This window comes from Vipera berus (assembly GCF_964194415.1).
Source record: "Vipera berus genome assembly, chromosome: 5".
Classification (NCBI taxonomy): domain Eukaryota; kingdom Metazoa; phylum Chordata; class Lepidosauria; order Squamata; family Viperidae; genus Vipera; species Vipera berus.
Window position 1 is genome coordinate 74532512 of NC_138207.1, and position 17483 is coordinate 74549994.

At 44.7% G+C, this 17483-nt stretch overlaps 1 protein-coding gene across 2 annotated transcripts in view; it reads right to left on the reverse strand.

Annotated features, from left to right (window-relative positions):
- Nucleotides 1-472: 472 nt before the first annotated feature.
- RPP30 (ribonuclease P/MRP subunit p30) overlaps nt 473-17483 on the reverse strand; it is a gene marked incomplete at its 3' end in the record, with an annotated part of 34308 nt that continues 17297 nt past the window's right edge. Inside the window, exons 7-11 of one of the 2 annotated variants that reach the window (XM_081329398.1) lie at nt 8416-8532; nt 4270-4299; nt 2617-2654; nt 1945-2024; nt 473-700 (exon numbers count right to left, since the gene is read on the reverse strand). In XM_081329398.1, the coding sequence (XP_081185524.1) occupies nt 579-700; nt 1945-2024; nt 2617-2654; nt 4270-4299; nt 8416-8532 (387 nt within the window). The remainder of the gene's footprint in view (nt 701-1944; nt 2025-2616; nt 2655-4269; nt 4300-8415; nt 8533-17483) is intronic. The other variant, XM_081329399.1, reaches the window with a different exon arrangement.

The window sequence follows — 17483 nt, forward strand, 5'->3', positions numbered from 1 at the left end:
ATGCTCCACTGTTACAGCTATGAGTAAACTGGTAGAAATTTTGCTCGTAGTTAAGGCTGCAATTTCTTCAGATGGTTACAAGCAGTAGGCTGCATTAATAACTCTGTAATCAGGAACTCAAATGTGGAACTCTAGTAACATTATTATAATCTTGTGATGAAATCACAGTATTGTAATGATTTTCAGCATGCATATGTAGCCAGATTAATAAAAGCCAACACAATTTTTAAAAATCTAGGTTACATATATAGAATGTCAATTCTTGTTTTGATCATTAGAGTGGGCAGCTGGATAGTAAAAGTCATATTTGATAAGATACTATATAATTATTATAAAAGACAGCACAGCTATATACATGTCCTCCCATTTCTTTCAAGTGTTATATTGCCATTTTTCACTGGATAATATTCAAGGAGCATCATATATTGCTTCTAAGGTCCATACAGAGAGTTCACCTAGGTATATACTTATGTCTCAATTTAAGTGGTAAGGATTCTTCCTCTTCGTTAGCCATCCTAAGGTACGACAGCATGGAGGTTTGGTCAGATGTTGGATGTTAAGAGAGGTAAATTTGTACTTCACAAATCTGTCTTGGCTTTTTTACTAAGTGGAGCATCATCATCATCATCAACAACTTTTTCTTCTGGAGTTTGAGGTTTCTTCACTGTATACACCACTCCAGAGGCAGTCTTCCTGGCTTCTGAAATTAAAGAATGTTTCACAAACTACAACAACAGAAACTTATGATTGTATGCATGATATAAGAACCTGTTCTACTGCAGACAATCTAGCCCAGGGGTAGGCAACCTTGGCTATTCTGGGAGTTGAAGTCCACGAGTCATAAAAGAGCCAAGGTTGCCTACCCCTGATTTAGCCAATGCAACATGGAATTGAATTACCTATTGCAGTATTATGGGGCCAAATAGCATTCTGATGTAGGTGAAAAGAAAGTTGAGTATCACATGCAATTGTGTGGCATCAAGCCATAATGAATCCAGGTTGGTAGTTCTCTTCCCCATATAAGCCAGCCCTAAAATAGAAACTGTGGGCCAGGGTAGATTATCACATCCTAACTGTACAGTTGCCCCAGAAACTAACTTGGTACAAATCACTCCACTATCTTCTTGGTTATCTACAAGTTACATGGTGAAGGACTATAGTTCATCCAAGAAGATGCTTACAAATCAAATGCCTGTTCTGAATAATAGCAAAGGACAACCTTTTTCAACCTGGAATCCTGCAAATGCAGATAAATACAAGTTTATTGTAATCAAAGACCATATAAAGCAAACAAATCATAATGAAATAAAATAACAATTGAAAACCAACAATATAAAATTACCTTATGTTTTTTCCTCCAGTAATTACAAATAATAATAATAATAATAATAATAATAATAATAATAATAATAATAATAATAATAATAATAATAATAATGGTGATGATGATGATGGAGGTCAGGGGTGGAACAAATAAGGGAAATACTTATCATCACTTCTTTGCATTATACCTTTGTCAATATCGGTAATGCACTAATCTTACAATACAGGTAGCCCTTGACTAAGAACAGTTCATTAAGTGACCATCCAAGGTTACAACGGCACTGGAAAAAGTGACTTATGATCGTTTTTCACACTTAAGACCATTTCAGCCCGCTTGGGCAACTGATTCATATTTATGACAGTTGCAGTATCCTTGGGTCATGTGATGATCACCTTTTGCAATCTTCTGACAAGCAAAGACAATGTGGAAGCCAGATTCACTTAACAACTGTGTTACTAACTTAACTGCAGTGATTCACTTAACAACTGTGGCCAAAAGGGTCATAAAATAGGCCAAAATTCACTTAACAGCTGTCTCATTTAGCAACAGAAATTGTAGGCTCAATTGTGGTCATAAGTCAAGGACTATCTGTACAAAAGTCCATCGCTGTTTGGACTCACCTCCATGAAGAAGGACGGCTCGGCTGTTGGTCGAAACAGTTGCCTTGCTGTTGCTTTCTGAAAGGCCAAACAACCAACCTCTGCCACTTTCATTAAGGATTCTTCAGGTCTCATACGATAAACATGCTTTTCATCAATGGACAACAGCAAATGCAATTCAGAGTAAAGAAAGAACTCCCAAGATTTATACACACACGCTCTCTTACCTGCCTACATACCGGTGGTGGAATACGAGGGTGGGGAAAAAAGCGAGATAAGTAATCTTGGCCAATGGAATGAGTCATCTTATTATGTCCTTTTCTCGCCACAGGCATTCAATATTAAATATATCTGATACCTGGCAGCAAATCCAGGTTTTATTTCCCCGATTCTTTTTCATTCTAAACTGAGTCAGTACTTACACACTTAGGGTCAAACCTCTCCAGTTTCAATTGTTCAAACCAAGGCAGATTCTGCTTTTTTTTCTAGCCTGTTTTGCTGATGTATGAGTAATACCGTAGTCTAGTATATTGCTGGCCGTTTTTTGTATGCCATTTCCTTTCCAAATCTTTTACGTCTCTCAAGGAAGAGACGCTATTCACCAGCAATCTAGGGCTGATTGTTCCTTTTTCAGATAAGCATCATAGCGTCTTTAACAGTTCAAGGCTTTATCAATCCATTTTAAAAGGATACAAATTAGCCACATCATATGGACTTCGCAATTGGATAGGCTACAACAGAAGGGGGGGAGAGATAAATACAGATGCAGAGCATAAATTGCAATTGCATACTTGAGAATTAAAGCACTGCATTCCGAGGGTCAATACTTGGACCATACAAAAGCAGCCTACTTCCTCCAAACATCAACAGTTTATTAATTCTGATGGAGACAAGTTGTATCGTGTAATTACCACTTAAATGGTCAAGATTTTATGTAATAACAGCAGCTTTCTCCCAGAGAAAGATGTATTCAATTTTTGTGAAGTAGGTGTAATAGAAGAGAATGTATGTTTCCAAAGCCATGGACAGTGAAATATCACATGTGCTTAATTTTAGAGGTGTGATGTCTCATTGGCTTAAAGACACTGGTTTTATCAGATGGAAAAGGTAAGTTCTCTGCATTCCGGAAGTTTGAGCCCTAGTATTGCGTGACGGCGTGAGCTCCCAACACTTGCCTCAGCTTCTGCCAACCTAGCAGTTCAAAAGCATACACGTGTAAGTAAATAAATAGTACCACTCTGGTGGGACTAAACGGTGGAAGCAAGAAAGCAACCGATGCCGGACTGGCCCGAATGCAAGGCAAAAACCAGCAAACATCCTGGATGATGAAGAACACTGCTAGCTACTCCGTGTGCTGAACTAGTTCGCCCCCTGTGTTACACCCAGGATAGTGCATGTGCGTGAACTGAATGAACTAACATCCTTAGACAGCCAAACTACTACTCTGTAATTACATTGTAGACTCCTGGCTTTCATGGTGCCAATACCTTATGTTAAATAAAGGAATGAATAAAAAGGCTCAGCTTTCCCCATCACAATCTCTCTTCTCTTTCCTCCAACTCAAGTACAGGCACCTGCTCTCTCCTATTTTTCTTGTGCATCTCATGGGATTCTCTTTAAAAGCAAGTATTTTGTCCTGTCTTCACTAATAATGCAATTCCGGATGTCAAAGGCTGGATGCTGCATTAGCCGCTAGAGAAGGCAGGCACACAGGCACGCTTATCTGCCCTCCATTTGCGTTTATACTCCTCCCATCAAGCCAAATGGATGCAGTGATCTTTGTGGGGGGGCATATGTGTGTGTGTCACAAAGTCAAAATGGTGGTCACGTCAATGCAAACACATCCCAAAGAGGCAGTCCTTTAAAATGTGCTGCCATGATCACCATCTTGTATTCTTTGACACCCCTGCCTGGGCTGGAGTGTGATGATGGGAAAGAGTGATCAGAAAACCTGGCTAACTGACTCATTTGATTAGTTCCTTCTCTGGCCACAGGGATTTAATATTAAATATAACTGATGTTCGGCAAGTGGTCACCATATTCTTCTCCGATTTCTTTCATGTCTACACTGAGTCAGTATTTATGGATTTATGGCCAACCTCTCCCAGTTTCAGTGACGTTTTTGACACGCCACTGAATGAAAGTGTAATTATGAGCTAGAAGGTACAAGAGGATCCCTTGACTTTGTGATGGAAGGGGAAGAGTATTTTCGGCATCTGAATGAGCCACAGAAAATCAGATACGGATTGGCTGAGTCAAATATCAGCTGCTTTAAAGAGAAGAAGCATCCATTCGAACAACTGCTGATCTTTAAAGAATCAGAGTGACACCTAAACCCATCCTTACCTTTTCAGCTCCACTGGACAGAATGATATTCTAGGAAAGAACACAATGCAAGAGTTATTTATTTCAGGCACTGAATCCACATAATTGGGCCAAACTGCCAGAACACCACATTCTCAAAGAATGTTCCCATTGGAGCAAATGTCAGGGTGTTCTTTTTGGAGGACAAAAGCTAAAACACTGCCCTTCCTGTGTGAAATTAACTGGAGAATAAAAAGAAAAAAAATCTGTTTTCTTCTCTCACTGAAGGTTCCTTTTCTTCATATATTTAATACTTACTTTAATGGGAAGGAAGGAAGGGAGGGAGGGAGGGAGGGACATTCCTTGCCATTAAGCTTAAATCTAGAAGACAGAGCACAAGGTAAAAGGATGAAAGCAGACTCAAACATCAGTCTTTAAAAGGGGTTAATGTGTGTACGTATTCTGGGTGGAAGAAAATAAATACATCAAGCTTTTGAGTGGAGTGGCAGCTTCCAAGGCCAAATCAAAGTGGATATTAAATGTCATTGCATGTTTACATTCGTACAACACTTAAAACACACACAAGTGTTTGTTCCATGGTTAAGTACCTCCAAATTGTTCTTTGTCCCTCTTTTTTTGTTTTCTATTGAATTAAGGCTTGCGACCAAAGTCAAAAATAACAAAAAAAGCTTCTTTCAACATGTAAAAAACAAGAAAAAATTTAAGGAAATGATTGGTCCATTAGTGGGGGAAAGTGGCAAGAAGATGACAAGCAACAGAGAGAAAGCAGAACTATTTAACTTGTTTTTTGCATCTGTCTTTACACAAAGGGAAAAAACAGTCCAACCTACCAAACACAGTGCCATAAAAAACAGAATAGAAACGTAAGTTAAGATAGGCAAGAAAATGGTAAGTGAGCACCTGTCCAGCCTAGACGAGTTCAAATCACCAGGACCAGATGGATTACACCCCAAGGTTCTCAAGGAACTGGCAGACGTGATCTCAGAACCACTGAATTATATTTTTCAAAGATCCTGGAGCACTGGGGAACTACCAGAGGACTGGAAGAGAGCTGATGTAGTTCCCATCTTCAAAAAAGGGGGAAAAACGGATCCAGGAAACTACAGACCTATCAGCCTGACCTCAATACCTGGGAAGATTCTGGAAAAGATAATCAAACAACAAATCAGTGAACACCTAGAGGCAAACAAAGTCATCACTAAAAGCCAACATGGGTTTGTCAAAAACAGATGATGCCATTCTTTGACCAAGTGACAAAATTAGTGGACCAGAGGAATGCTGTAGATATGATTTACTTGGACTTCAGTAAGGCATTTGATAAAGTAGATCACAACCTACTACTTGATAAGATAGAAAAATGTGGGTTAGACAGCATCACCACCAGATGGATTCATAGCTGGCTGACAGGCCGTACTCAGCATGTGGTCCTCAATGGAACTGCATCTACATGGAAGGAAGTGTGCCCCAGGGCTCTGTTCTGGGCCCAGTGCTCTTCAACATCTTCATTAACGATTTGGATGAGGGGATAGATGGGGAACTCATCAAATTTGCAGACGACATCAAGCTGGCAGGAATAGCCAATACTCCAGAAGATAGGCTTAAGATACAGGAGGATCTGGACAGACTCGAACACTGGGCGCTAACTAACAAAATGAAATTCAATGGTGAAAAAAGTAAGGTTCTACATTTAGGCAGGAAAAATCAAACGCACAGGTATAGTATAGGTGGTACCTTGCTCAATAGTAGTAACTGTGAGAGGAATCTCAGAGTCCTAGTGGACAATCACTTAAATATGAGCCAGCAGTGTGCTGCAGCTGCCAAAAAAGCCAATACAGTGCTAGGCTGTATTAACAGAGGGATAGAATCAAGATCACGTGAAGTACTAATACCACTTTACAATGCCTTGATAAGGCCACACCTGGAATACTGCATCCAGTTTTGGTCACCACGATGTAAAAAAGATGTTGAGACTCTAGAAAGAGTACAGAGAAGAGCAACAAAGATGATTGGGGGACTGGAAGCTAAAACATATAGGGAATGGTTGCTGGAATTGGGTATGTGTAGTTTAATGAAGAGAAGGGCGAGGGGTGACATGATAGCAGTGTTCCAATATCTCGGGCTGCCACAAAGAAGAGGGAGTCAAGCTATTCTCCAAAGTACCTGAAAGCAGGACAAGAAGCAATGGATGGAAACTAGTCAAGGAGAGAAGCAACTTAGAACTAAGGAGAAACTTCCTCACAGTTAGAACAATTAACTAGTGGAACAACTTGCCTCCAGAAGTGGTGACTGCTCCAACACTGGAAGTTTTTAAGAAGAGACTGGACAGCCATTTGTCTGAAATGGTATAGGGTTTCCTGCCTGAGCAGGGGGTGCACTAGATGACCTCCAAGATCCCTTCCAACTTATTATTATTATTGTTTGTATATTTATTATTATTATTATTATTATTATTATTATTATTATTATTATTATTATTATTATTATTATTATTATTATTATTATTATTATTATACTCTATTCTAATTCTACTCTATTTATTTTCCTACACTGTGTCCATTTCATTAAAAGAAATTACAAAACCTAAATTGGGTAAGCCATCCCATTAAATAAAACTCAATGTTAAATTAAAACAATGCCATAAATGAGATTACTCCTCAAGCATTTCAGAAGTTTCTCTTTCTCCCCCTGTAAGAATTTTTAATCCAGCAGCAATTTGTAGAGAGCTTTTGGGGAGCCATGTGGGATCCAGGGACTTGTGCAACTTTGTCCTGAGGTTTCAGTAACAACAGTAAAGTGCTGGTGAGTCTATCATATAATATATATAAAATATACCATATAAAATATAAGGTAGGGGTTTTTTCCCTTTCTCAGTTTGTATTTTTAATTTTTCTTTAAGAGTAAAGATTGTCTTGTTAATTGTGTATGTGTAAACATGATAATTAGAGGGACGCAATGGCTCAGTGGGTTAGGATGCTGAGCTTGTCGATCAGAAGATCAGCAGTTTGGCGGGTCGAATCCCGAGTGCCGTGTAAAAGAGTGAGTGCCTGTTACTCCTCCCAGCTTCTGCCAACCTAGCAGTTCGAAAGCACGTAAAAATGCAAGTAGAAAAATAGGGACAACTACGGTGGGAAGGTAACAGCATTCTGTGCACCTTTGGCGTCTAGTCATGCAGGCCACATGACCATGGAGACGTCCTCGGACAAGCGCTGGCTCTTTGGCTTTGAAACAGAGATGAGCACTGGCCCCTAGAGTTGGAAACGACTAGCACGCATGTGCGGGGGAACCTTTACCTTTACCTTTAAACATGATAATTAAGTAAAGCGCTGGCAATTCATTCTGGCACCAGGGGAGGAAATCAGGGCAATTTTCTTGAACGAAAAACAAATTCTCTATTCCTTTTCCAGAAATTTCTAGCAGCACTCCTGGGGAGATCAGGGGCATGCCCATAACTATACAAGCATAGGCACTAAACGCAACCCCAACCCCCCCTTTTTTTCCTGTAGAAAGTGCTCAAGGCTGCCTCAGCACCTTGTCTTTGACCAAAAGGCCCTATACCCAGCTCACTAATTAGATATTTTTCTTTGATTTCCTTCCCAAAGGTGCTTTTCCCAAAGACAACTTCAGAACTGAAGAAGCATCTTAGATGAGGAGTGAAACGTTTTCAGGGGAAAAAACCAAGAAAGACCAGTTGCCATTTGGATAACCATGACACGGATGACTGAGACTTTCGATAGACATTTGATTTCCTTCACGGTTTTGCTAGATTTTCAGGTACAAAGCAATAACAGACAAATTGTTCTCCTCTTTGCTTGACACAGATTAATTGGACGTATTGAACAGATGGTTGCTGATGAATCATTTATTATCTTTGCTGTAGCAGGGACATCTACAGGGTAGTAGGACATCAAAAAAGTTACAACAGTGGCTGCAACTTCATGATCAAAGCCCCACCCCTTTGTACATGTGCCAACACGTTAGAATAGTTGAGGCTTTGGCCCCGTGGCCTGGCTGCCCTTCTGACTTTTTTCAAATCCCCACCTTTGCACCCCTCGCTGTTCCAAAATATATAGGGGTACGCAAGTTACATTACGTTATTTCAAACCAAATAATTGGAAACTCCAGTAATGGAAGACATGGGGCAAACACACCTTGTTTTTTTAATCTCACCTTTCCACGGCAGATCTGCATCAGGCTGAAGGCATTCGAGATCGTGTACCGTCGCATTGTGGAGTCTTTGATGGCAGGAACGTAAATAAGTTCGAAGTAGATCCCTCGCTCTATTGCCTTTACAAGATAAAATAAGTAATCGTAAGCTGAATTAAATGGGGATGGGAAGGGAAGAAAGAGACAGCCCCTGGGATGAAGTAATTGCTGTAAACATGACACCAGACTGGTTCCAGTAACCTGCATAACAAGTCACTCAAAAAAGGCTTCCAGTAGCGCTGCCGCGCCGAATGGTGGCGTTCTGAAGCCGCCCGATCCTGGGAAGCGTCAAAGCGCTCGGAGGCAGCGAAAATCAGCTGTCCCGCGGCGCTGGAGCTTCTCCCTCGGGAGAAGAGGGAGAGGTGAGCCTGCCTGGGTAGAGGTAGAGCTCCCCTGCGATTCTCCCAAGTAGTTTGGGGGATAACAGGGTGAGCCCACTCGGAGCCCAGGCTCTCTCCGCTCTCAGGACGTTTTCGCTCCAAAAGGAGTGGAACCAGACGCACAACTGCACCTGCTGCTTAGATGGGACTGTGAGTATTTTGTTCTTTGAGAAGCAGGCAGAGCAAAGCAGGAAGATCTGAATTTTCAAGCTGGATTTTAACTTTAACTCAGATTCATTATCTTCTTCAAGTTCTAAGTTTGAAATGGAGTAAAAATGGCGCTGGAATGTTTCTTTCCTGTGTGAAGTGACTGCGTTGAACTGTTATATTTTGCTACATAGCAAGAGATACAATTTGCAACTGATTTTTCCCAGTACCGGATTTTGTTTATTTGAAAGTTTGTTCCTTTTTTTCTTATTGAAGGTTAAGGAACTTTGGGAGAACTTTTATTTTTTCTTTCCTTTTCCTTCTCCCCCCCCCTTTTTTTTTCTGAACTTTGATTCTGCTGGGTGAAAGAGGAAATCGAAACCTAAGAGATGGCTGCGAGACGTGGGGGAGGGCCTCCAATTTCTAAGAATGTTATTTCTTCACCTTTACCACAAGCTGTAGGGCAGACTTCGATGAAACCTACAGTACAACCACCTTCCCCCCCACCTCCTGCATTTACACTGACAGACATTCAGCGAGTTGTGATGCAGTCAACACAAGTGTTGCAGCAAGAAATAAAGGAAACAAGGGAAGAATTTGTTAATCAAAACAACCAGATGAGGGAAGATATAGTGCTTGCACTCCAGGGTTTGGCTGCACATATAGAACGCCTGGATGTTCGTGTGGACTCAGTTATGGAGTATGTGGAGAATTTGGAAAATAAAATCATTGATGCTGAACAGAAGATTGATAGAGCAGAGGCTAAGTTTGATAGAACAGAGGACGAAGTTATTATATCACAATATAAGAACATGGAGTTTGCATTGCGTATCAGAGGCCTTAAAGAGAATCCTAAAGAAGATTTGGAATGGGAAGTAGCACGAGCAGTGGCTCCTGTTTTGAAATGTGAACCTGAAGAACTACTTAAAGAAATGGATAAGATATTTAGGGTTAACTCCTGGATTGCTAGGCAAAAAAATTTACCTAGAGATGTAGTGATTTATTTTTCCAGGAGGTCAACCAGAAATTCTATTATCCAGGCCTTTTATCGGGAAAGATTTCAAATTGCAGGCCAAGACATTATAATTTTAAAGGAGATACCTCCAAAAATTCTTAGAAAAAGGAAAGATTTTGCCTTTCTGTCCGATGAGCTTAAGAAGCGACAAATCCAGTTCAGATGGGAAATACCTAATGGAATTGTGGTAAATTACGCAGGGACCAGATACAGATTGGATACAATTTTAAAAGCAAAAGATTTCTACACTAAGGTCCTGAAAGCAGGCTCACCACCGTCCCCTCGAATCAAAAGAATAGAAGCAAGACAAGAAGATAAACAATTGAGTGAAGGGGCAATGTCATTGCCTCTTGAGGAGATACGGCAGGCGGAGGTTATGGAGCAGAGTTTGGCATTAAAGGAAGACCCAAAAGAACAGAGGATGACAAGAGCTGCATATAAGCGTATGGAAAAAGAGCAAAAACAGAAGCCTGTATCTGGTCCAACTACGCAAGACGCGGCTGTCTCAGAGCCTGTGGGAGGAGCACATCCGAAGAGAGCAACAGCTGATCTTCAGGCTATGTTCCAAAGGCTCATGGTCACCAGAGATGGTGAAGTTCATGACATGGAATGTTAATGGCTTAAATTCACCACAGAAAAGAAAGAAAGTATTTTTCTATCTGAAACAACATAAAAATGACATTGTTTGCTTACAAGAGACACATATTGCATTAAAAGACCAAAAGTATCTGATTCAATTCCCGATTGGGAACACATTTTGCATCCTTTGCTCCGGACAAGAAGGCTGGAGTGGCCATTTATTTAAGAAAAGACTTTTCGGCAAGATTGATTGAATCGGATAAAACAAGGGAGATATGTTAGTATTGAATTAATATTACAAGGAAAGAAAGTTCTTCTTATTGGATTATATGCTCCAAATCAACAACAGCAAAAATTCTTCAAATTTTTACATCAGAGACTAATCGAATTGGATTATAAATCTGTTATCATGATGGGGGACTGGAATGGAGTTTTGGTGCCATCTGAAGACAAGAAGGGATCCTCCAAAAACATTTTTAATTCAAAATTGCCTAAAGCTTTTTTTGATTTGAAGGAAGATCTGGAATTAAGAGATGTATGGCGGGAAAGGAATATGAGAGACAGAGATTTTACCTTTTTTTCAGATAGACATAAATCTTTCTCCAGGATTGACTTTATTTTGATTACTACTGATCTTTTTTCTTCGGTTAAGAACGTTAAGATTTTCCCTAGGACAATGTCTGATCATAGTCCTGTTTGGTTGGAGTTTTTTGCTGAAGATGGTAGTAGAAGATCCTGGAGGATGAATGAGAATTTATTTACAAATGACTTGTTCTTGCAGAAATGTAGAGAACATATGAAAGAATTTTTTGTTACAAATATGCATAAAGGTACATCGATGGAAATGGTTTGGGATGCCAGTAAAGCTTATATGAGAGGGGTCTTGATTTATATGAACAATGCTTACAGGCGTAAGCAAATGCAAAAACGTTTAGATCTTGAGGACGAGATCAAATTTAAGGAGAAAAAGCTTATTTTGAATCCATTGGATAATAATTTAAGGATCTCAATACATTTACTGAAAGAACAATTTAATATGCTACTGGCTGATCAAGTAGCAACTAATTTGCGCTATGCTAAACATAATACTTTTTGTAATGCTAATAAGCCTGGTAGATGGTTGGCTTACCAATTAAGGAAGAAACAGAAATCACGTACTATAGATAAAATAGAATATAAAGGAAAAGAAGTCTACCAACAAAATTTGATTAAGAGGAGTTTTTTAGATTTTTATTCGAAATTATATTCTAAAGAAAATATACAAGCTTTAGATATAGACAAGTATTTACAGGGAGCTCATTTCCCGAGACTCTCAAAAGAACAACAACTTGAGATGAATTGCCCAATTACATCAGAAGAAATTTCTTTAGCTATTAAACAGTTGAAATTGGGCAAGGCTCCGGGAACAGATGGATTAACAGCAATTTATTATAAAATGTTGTTGGTCGAAATGATTGAACCCTTAAAGATTTTGTTTAATGAAATTCAGACTGGAGGTGCAGTTCCTCCATCATGGAGGACAGCTTTTGTATCATTGATTCCAAAGGAGGATCAAGACCTTACTCAACCTAAAAATTATAGACCTATATCGCTTTTGAATACAGATTATAAGATTTTTGCTAAAGTGTTGGCTAATAGATTAATGCAAGTTTTGAAACAAATGATTCATAGTGATCAATCGGGGTTTATATCTGGGAGGTATATGAAATATAATGTAAGACAAATTGTAAACTTGCTTGAATATTTGGATAAGAACAACCAAGTCTCCGCAGCATTGATATTTTTGGATGCAGAGAAAGCCTTTGACCAATTGAATTGGCAATTTTTATTGAGAGTTGTTGAGGAGATGAATTTTGGAGGTTTTTTACATACTATTAAAGCTATATACCTGTTCTGAACCAGCCCTCTTCTGGCCTTGTAATAAGGCAAACCCCTATTCAGAAAGAAGAGACTGGAGAGCGTCCAAGGCTAAAAGGCATCTGCCAAGATTTATTACGCAGTTAACAAAAACACTAGAGCTTGTCTTCTCAAGCGGAAAAGTTGCTTTCAGCAACCAGCCCCTCCCCAAACACTCCTTTTATAGAGAGCTCAGGGCGTGGTCTCCCTGTGCCTCCTCCCGAGGAGTCCCGCAGTCTTTCTTTGTTTGTTCCTGCTCGACTGCCTCCTGCGTCGGGCGTCCTTGAACAGGGCCAGCTGTGGGTCATCTTCCTCCGCACTCTCGGGCTCACGCAGCTGAGAAGAGGTCCCCGGCTGAGGGCTCTGCAAAGCCTCCAAACCATCATCAGCCGGTTCGTTTCCCTCCTCCCCCTCATCTGAGTCATCCGATACATCGGAGCCGGCTGTCGGACCCACAGGCTGGCCCTGAGTCACAACACTATCCCGCACCGCAGGGCCCTTCCCCCGGGTCTGCCGATCCGGATGCGGTCGGGATGGGAACTGTTCGTGAAAAGCAGTCACCAACGCAGGGGCATGAACGGCAGTCGCGTCTTCCCATGTGAAGTCCTCCGGCCCGTACCCTTTCCACTCGATCAGGTACTGGAAGCGACCTTTCAGCCAGCGGGAATCCCTGATGCTGGCGACCTCGTACTCGGGGGTGCTGTCGCCATCACCAGGTCCTGATGGGGGAGGTTCCGCTTGGCGAAGTGGACAAGCCGGTTGTTCGGGGACCAACAAGGACCGATGGAAAACGGGGTGCACGCGCAGGGAACGTGGCAGAGTTAAACGATAGGCGACCGGGTTGATGACGGCCTCGACTGGGAACGGTCCAAGGTAACGGTGGTCCAGCTTCCTCGCCGGCCGAGTGGATGGTAGGTTCCTGGTGGACAGCCAGACCCGATCCCCCACCGATAATGGAGGCGTATCCCTTCTCGACCGATCGGCGAACCTCTTGTAGTCGGCCTTGGCCTTCTCCAGCTGCCGTCGCACCAACCGATGGATCGCCTGTAATTCCGCCATGAATTCGTTCGCTGCCGGCTCCGGTGAGTCCACGGGAGAAAGGGGGAAAAACCTGGGGTGATAACCCACGTTGGCCAAGAACGGTGTCATCTGCGTGGAGGTGTGCTGCGAGTTGTTAAAGGCAAACTCGGCTATGGCCAAATAGTCCACCCAATTGTCCTGCTGCAGGTTAACATAGCAGCGCAGATACTGCTCTAAGATGCCGATGACCTTCTCGGTACCCCCGTCGGTCTGAGGATGATGCGCGGACGAGAGGCAAACCTTAATGTCCAACGCCCGCATCAACTCCTGCCAGAAGCGGGCTGTAAACTGGGCCCCCATATCGGAGACGACCCTATCGGGAAGGCCGTGCAGCCGGAACACCTGTTGGATGAACATGCGACTAGTGGCGCGAGCTGACGGTAAGCCGCGACAGGGGATGAAGTGCGCCATCTTGGTCAACATGTCCACCACCACAAACACTGTCGTGAAGCCGGAGGATGGGGGTAGATCCGTCAGAAAGTCCATGGACACAGCCCCCCAGGGTCTCTTGGGCGTTGGCAAAGGCTGCAGTAAACCAGGCGGGGCCCCTGTCGCTGACTTGGCCTGCCTGCATGGGACGCAGGAGGTGACATAAGACTGGACATCGTGTCGGACTCGGGGCCACCAGAAGGTACGGGAGACCAGGTTCAGAGTCTTGAACAGGCCAAAATGCCCCGCAGCCGGGTTATCATGACATTGGCTGAGGACGAGTCCCCTGAGTGGCCCTCCTGGAACATAGAGCCGGTCACGATAATACAGGAGTCCATCCGTGACCGACCAAGGCGAATCTGGCCCCACCTCTTCCTTCCGCTGAGCCACCCACGCCTCCTGCTGCTGCGCCTCCCGGATCCGAGCCCGTATATCCACCGGCTCCCGCACCGCAGCAAAAGACTCGACGGGGATCACTGTCCTGGGCGGAAGCTTGTCTTCCACTCGGGTGTACTCGGGCTTCCTGGACAGAGCATCCGCTCTCTGGTTGTGCCCGCTTGGTATGTACCGCACCCGGAAGTCAAACCTCGCAAAGAAGAGGGACCACCGGATCTGGCGTTGGTTCAAATTCCGAGCGGTCTGCAGGCTTTCCAGATTCTTGTGGTCCGTCCGGACCTCGATTTGATGCCGCGCCCCCTCCAGATGATGCCTCCAAGCCTCGAACGCCGCCTTGATGGCCAGCAGCTCCTTCTCCCAGATGGTATAGTTGCGCTCCGAGGGGTTCAATTTCCGAGAGTGATACGCGCAAAGGAAAAGGGTACCGTTGGGCGTCGCTGCCTGGAGTAACACGGCCCCAATGGCAATGTCGGAGGCGTCCGCCTCCACGACAAACGGCCGTTGCGGGTCAGGATGCTTCAAGATGGGCTCCTTCATGAAGGCGTCCTTCAAAGCTTGGAACGCCTGTTGTTCGGGGGCGTTCCACTGGAACCGAGTCTTCTTCTGCAGGAGCCGGGTAAGGGGGGCTGTCAGGGCAGCAAAGCCAGGAATGAATGTTCGATAGTAGTTGGCAAATCCAAGAAGTCGCTGAACATCCTTCACGCGACGTGGGGGTTGCCAACTCTGCAACGACTCAACTTTACTCGGTTCCATGGCGATGCCCTCAGGAGAAATGCGGTGACCCAAGAAATCGATGGTCACCTGGTAAAACTGGCACTTCTCCAACTTGGCAAACAGCCGATGTTTCCGGAGGCGCTGCAGGACCTGACGGAGATGCTGATGATGCGCTTCACGCGACGGGGAGTAAATCAGGATGTCGTCCAGGTAAATCACGACAAACTGGTCCAACAGATCCCGAAAGATGTCGTTCATAAAATGCTGAAACACAGCGGGGGCGTTGGTCAGGCCAAACGGCATCACCGTGTACTCGAAATGTCCATAGCGAGTACCAAACGCCGTCTTCCACTCATCACCCGGCCGAACCCTGACGAGGTTGTAAGCTCCACGCAGGTCCAGTTTCGTGAAGATCTTAGCCTCCCGGAGTCGGTCCAAGAGCTCGGGGATGAGGGGCAGCGGGTAGCGGTTACGCACCGTGATGGCGTTGAGTTTCCGGTAGTCACAGCAGAGCCGTAACTCGCCCGACTTCTTTTTGACGAAGAGCACGGGCGCAGACACTGGCGAGGACGAGGGCCGGATGAAACCACGAGCCAAATTCTTTGTCAAGAAGTCCCGCAATGCAGCCAACTCGGGCTCCGACATGGAATACAAACGCCCCACTGGGAGAGGCGCATCAGGGACTAGATCAATGGAGCAGTCGTAGGGCCTGTGCGGGGGTAATTGGTCCGCCTCTGACTCGCTGAACACATCAGCAAAGTCGGACAGTTCGGGAGGCAAAGAAACTCCTGAGGAGCCCTCCACCTGGCCGGCACAGATATGGCGGGTGTGGTCCACGCACTGCAAACTTGGGAAGGTGACTAAGTTCTGAGATCAATAGATCTGTGGATCATGCGCCCGGAGCCACGCCAGTCCCAGGACCACGGGGAAGTGCAGATCCGAAGTGATGTAGAACTGAATGGCCTCCACATGGGAACTGATAGCCATACTCACTGGTTGCGTGGCGGCCGTAATAGGCCCGGACAGGAGCACTCGACCATCAATAGTCTCCACTAGCATGGGCGGATCCACCGGACACTGAGGAACAGCCCATTTGGCCACGAAGGCCGAGTCCATAAAGTTAGTGGTAGCCCCAGAGTCAATTAAGGCATGGACCGGAATCCCCTCTGGCTTGCCAGGAAGGATCAGTCGTGCCTCCAAAATCAAATGCCGTGGAGGTTCACAGGCACCATCGGAATGGCGTCGCTCGGCGTGGTCGTGGTGGGTCGTCCGATCTATCACACTGTCTAGATCGGGCTCGGGCCGTTTCCCGACAGCAAAGCAGGGGACTTTCTCGGGGCCGGCTTGGTCACTGATGCCCGCTGACGCTTCTTTGGACAAGAAGCAGCCAAATGTCCAGGGTCCCCACAGTAAAAACACAACCCCTCCGATCGTCTGTCCATTTCCGTCACCGATAGACGGGACCTGGCGGCACCCAGCTCCATTGGCTCCTCCCTCTGGACTGGAGGCTCACGCACAACAGGGGCGGCAGGGGTCTGTGGGGTGGCACGGCGACTCATTCGCTGCTGCAGCCGGGCATCGATCCGCAGACAAAGATGGATCAGCCCATTCAGATCTGAGGGAATGTCCACGCGGGCCAGCTCATCCAACATCTCCTCTGACAAGCCATCCTGAAAGGCATCCACGAGCGCAGCCTCATTCCAGGCGGAATCCTGGCTAAGCAGCCGGAAATCGCTGATATAGGCCTGTAGAGGGCGCTGACCCTGCCTCAAAGCTTTCAGGCGTCGGGTGGCAGTCTGCGCCTTAATCGGGTCCTCGTACATGAGGCGCATATGGTCACAAAACCCCCCAAAGTTATCCAACAAAGGGCTAGGCTGTGCCAACAGAGGCGTGCCCCAACGAGCTGCATCTCCCGACAGAAGGCTCAACACGAATCCCACCTTATCTCGGTCAGTGGGGAAATCAGCTGCTCTCACACTGATAAAAAGCTGGCATTGTCCCAGGAAGGCAGGAAACAGTTCTGGATTACCAGCAAATTTATCCGGCATAGCTATCTGACATTTCCTCCTGGGTGGGGGTGCAGCATGTACCTGAGCTTGCAGTTGAGCCACCTGAGCTGCCAGCAAAGTGAGTTGCTGGGTGAGCTGGGCATTCTCGGCAAGAAGCTGCTCCATCGTAGTAATAAGGGGTGGGTGGCTGAAAGCAAACTGTTCTGAACCAGCCCTCTTCTGGCCTTGTAATAAGGCAAACCCCTATTCAGAAAGAAGAGACTGGAGAGCGTCCAAGGCTAAAAGGCATCTGCCAAGATTTATTACGCAGTTAACAAAAACACTAGAGCTTGTCTTCTCAAGCGGAAAAGTTGCTTTCAGCAACCAGCCCCTCCCCAAACACTCCTT